At 47.9% G+C, this 3,480-nt stretch overlaps 1 protein-coding gene across 1 annotated transcript; it reads right to left on the bottom strand.

Annotated features, from left to right (window-relative positions):
• Positions 1–246: 246 nt before the first annotated feature.
• LOC541734 (transcription factor MYB21) lies at positions 247–1,960 on the bottom strand. Its single transcript, XM_008654872.4, has 3 exons — positions 1,706–1,960; positions 1,475–1,604; positions 247–1,348 (listed from the first exon to the last, which is right to left on the bottom strand). The coding sequence occupies exons 1-3, from the start codon at positions 1,833–1,835 to the stop codon at positions 451–453; spliced, it is 1,158 nt and encodes a 385-aa protein (XP_008653094.1). The 5' UTR covers positions 1,836–1,960; the 3' UTR covers positions 247–450.
• Positions 1,961–3,480: the final 1,520 nt, after the last annotated feature.

Below are 3,480 nucleotides of genomic sequence, written 5' to 3'. Positions count from 1 at the left end.
AAAAGGTTGAAACGTATATGTGTGTTGTTGCTGCCAACTGGTAACTGACTTGTTCCTCTTGCATGAGTTGACTGCAGTGCAAGAAAAGACTGCAGAAAGATAAAGATTGGTGTGTGTGTTGTGCTCAGAGCTCAGAAGTGTGATTTCTGCTGCCGTTCGTTACCAGTTTGCTTGCAAAGGTAAAACTTCAGAAGAGCTAGACGACCACACGGTGAAGAAATCAACAAATAATGACTAATGAGCGTATGCAATCAATAAAATTTGAGATAACTTTATTGAAATCTGAATTAGATCGAGTTCGTCACTAAGCTCAGCATGGATTTCTTGCTTTAAAAGGACGATCTGAATCAAGAACCCAGTAAATCGAACATCAAAATTAAGAGGAAAAATAAAGACATGGATGAAGCATGGAAGACAACAAACTAATTAGGGGTAAGGACGATAGTGAGCTTAGCAGTCCCATTGCAGCTGCTCCATGGTGTTGCCGGTGCTGCCGCAAAACAACGCGCATGACTCCATCAGCTCCAGATCGAACGCCATTGCACCGGCGCCGCCATACACTGAAGAGACGTCCATCATGTCCATGCCCTTGTCAGCAACTGCACCGCCACCGTTCATCACAGTTTGTCGGCCGACGAGCACCTCCCCCTGCACCAGCCCTTGTGGTGGCAGCGGCTGCTGCGGCGGCGGCGGCGGTGGCTGAGCCACTTCCATCCCTGCACACATGCCAGAATCCACGGCTGCGGTGCTCCACATTCCCGCCGTCACGTCCATGAAGGCCGCGCCCATGCCTTGTTGGCTAAAGCCGTTGCCGTTAGGCATGCCGGCGGCGTGATCCATGGAGGAGGAGGACGAGGAGCCGTTCACGAAGTCCACAGATGTCTGGAGACCAGCATTCTGGTCCCTGAAGCTCATCAGCACGCCGCCGCCGTTTCCGGGGTGGTACGGGTATCCCGGAATCGCAGCCGCCGTGGCTGCCTGATCATGCCTCATGAGCATGCCGTCAGGGTAATTATTAGGGACGTCGTACGTTGCCGGCGCCATCGTCTCCGGCGGCGGCGTGGCCGTGACGGTGCCGTAGGCGGCGGCCTTGGTCGGGGAGCTGATGGTGAAGGGCGTCGTGGCGACGGAGACGACAGCAGCGCAGCCGTTTGAGTTGAAGTGGGCAGGATTGTTGCTGCTAGGGTTTGCCCCGTTGCCGTGGAGGAGAGTCCTGGAGGCCGGCAGGAGGTTGTGGGTCTTGGGGTCGAGGCCCTGCGCGATGAGCTTCTTCTTGATGCACGAGTTCCAGAAGTTCTTGACCTCGTTATCCGTGCGCCCGGGCAGGTGCTTGGCGATCTGCGCCCATCTGTGAGTTGGATCGGAGTTGGCATGCGCGCCGCGCACAGACCAGACGAGGCATGGCACCATGGCCCCGGTGAGTCACTAGTTAGCAGGGAGCAAGATAGACGGCAAGAAGTATGCCCGTACGTACCGGTTCCCGAGGATGCGGTGGACGTCGATGATGGTGCGCTCCTCGTGGTCGGAGAAGGTTCCGCGCTTCAGGTCCGGCCGGAGGTAGTTGATCCACCGGAGGCGGCAGCTCTTGCCGCAGCGCTGCAGCCCTGTGGCCGATTTGGCAACAGCACAGCACGCCACTGTCAGGACGTGAACAAATCCAATTTCTTCTTTGAATTACTGGCTAGGATGGGTGGCCGGAGCATACCGGCATGCTTGGGAACGGCGCTCCAGCAGCTGTGGCCGTGGGCGGTGATGTACTTGACAAGCTTCTCGTCCTCCTCCGGCGACCACAGCCCACGCTTCACCTTCTGCTTGCTGCAGCAGTGGTGCCCCATGGCTGCCCGACCGCTGCTCCCCTTGCTCTCACCCTCTCCAGCAGTTTCCTCTCCTCACCCTACCTCCTCTCCCCCAACGGTGTATGTAAAGCCTGAAGCACACGCACAAAGGCACACCCCTTTTGCTGGTGAATTGACCTTTATGCATCTCTGTGTGCGGGAGAAGGAAATACACCAAATAAAGTTGTCCGATCTCTCACAATGGTAGATTTATTGCAATTAGGCCACTAAGCAAGCAGCACACTCTTCTACTGGTTCCCTTTTAACCGATACGTCAAAACAAATTACAAAACTAGATTGGACATAAGCCATGCATATACATATAGAAATATGGCTTTGTAAACACACACATATATGGTCAAATATAATGGAGTATACTAGTCAACCAAAAACTTAGACGTGGCTAGGAATCCATGACCTCTTTATTAGAATCCGGTTCTTTGGAGTGCCAATGGTTTACCAAGTGTTTTTTCCAGACACCCGGCAAAGAGTTATTTTATCGAGTACCCCATAAAAAATGCTCGGTAAAAAAAACACTTAGCAAAGAGCTTATTTGCTGCTCTTTGCCGAGTGTTGTTTTACACTATGCAAATAGTTTCTTTACTGAGTGTTTTTTCCGATACGACTAGGCAAAAACAATTTTCGAACAACATTTTAAAGCAGTAAATCAATTCAAATAAAAAGGTTTTCAACTATAAAGTTGTATAACTCATTTAAGATGTACAATTTCTATTTGCATTGGTCGTTTCTTCATATGACAAAATAAAATTATATTTGTTCGCAAAATTTATCTCTCTTGTAGTTTCGTAAACTACAAGAGAGATGTATAAGATTTGTGAACAATGTTAGAACCACCATGTTGGATGAATAGATGACAAAATAACTAAAATAAACTTTGTAGATCTTGAGAAGTTTTGGAATTTTATAGTTGGCAACTTTTTAATTTGGAGTCATCTTGTCAACGAAAAACTACGTATGAATTCAAAAAAATTAAAATTCGAATTTTTCAAATGACCTCGAATGGAAAAAAACACCGAAATGAAAGTTGCATGTCTCGAGAAGTTATAAAATTTTGTAGTTGACAACTTTTTCGATTTTAAATCTGAAAGTCGCCTAGAGGGTGGGTGAATAGGCGAAACCTGAAATTTATAACTTTAAACACACACTACAAGCCGGGGTTAGCGTTAGGATTAAATTCAAGTCCGGAAGAGAGGGGAAAACAAATCAATCAAGAATCAAACGAGTGAACACGGTGATTTGTTTTACTGAGGTTCGGTTTCAAAGAACCTAGTCCCCGTTGAGGAGGACACAAAGACCGGGTCTATTTCAACCCTTTCCCTCTCTCAAACGGTCACTTAGACCGAGTGAGCCTTCTTCCTTAATCTCACGGGTCACTAAGACCCTGCAAGGACCACCACACACTTGGTGTCTCTTACTTCGCTTACAAAGAATTTGAGAATAAGAATGGGAAAAGAAGAAAGGCAATCCAAGAAACAAGAGCGCAAAAGAACACGAACACACACTCTCTCAAGTCACTAAATGGTTGAGATGAATTCTAGACTTGGAGAGGGTTTGATCTTTTGGAAATGTGTCTTGTAGTGAATGCATTAGCTCTTGTATTGAATGTGATCTCTGAAAAACTTGG

This window comes from Zea mays, chromosome 7 (genome assembly GCF_902167145.1).
Source record: "Zea mays cultivar B73 chromosome 7, Zm-B73-REFERENCE-NAM-5.0, whole genome shotgun sequence".
In the NCBI taxonomy this organism is placed as follows: Eukaryota; Viridiplantae; Streptophyta; class Magnoliopsida; order Poales; family Poaceae; genus Zea; species Zea mays.
This window is presented reverse-complemented; position numbering and strand designations above follow the sequence as displayed.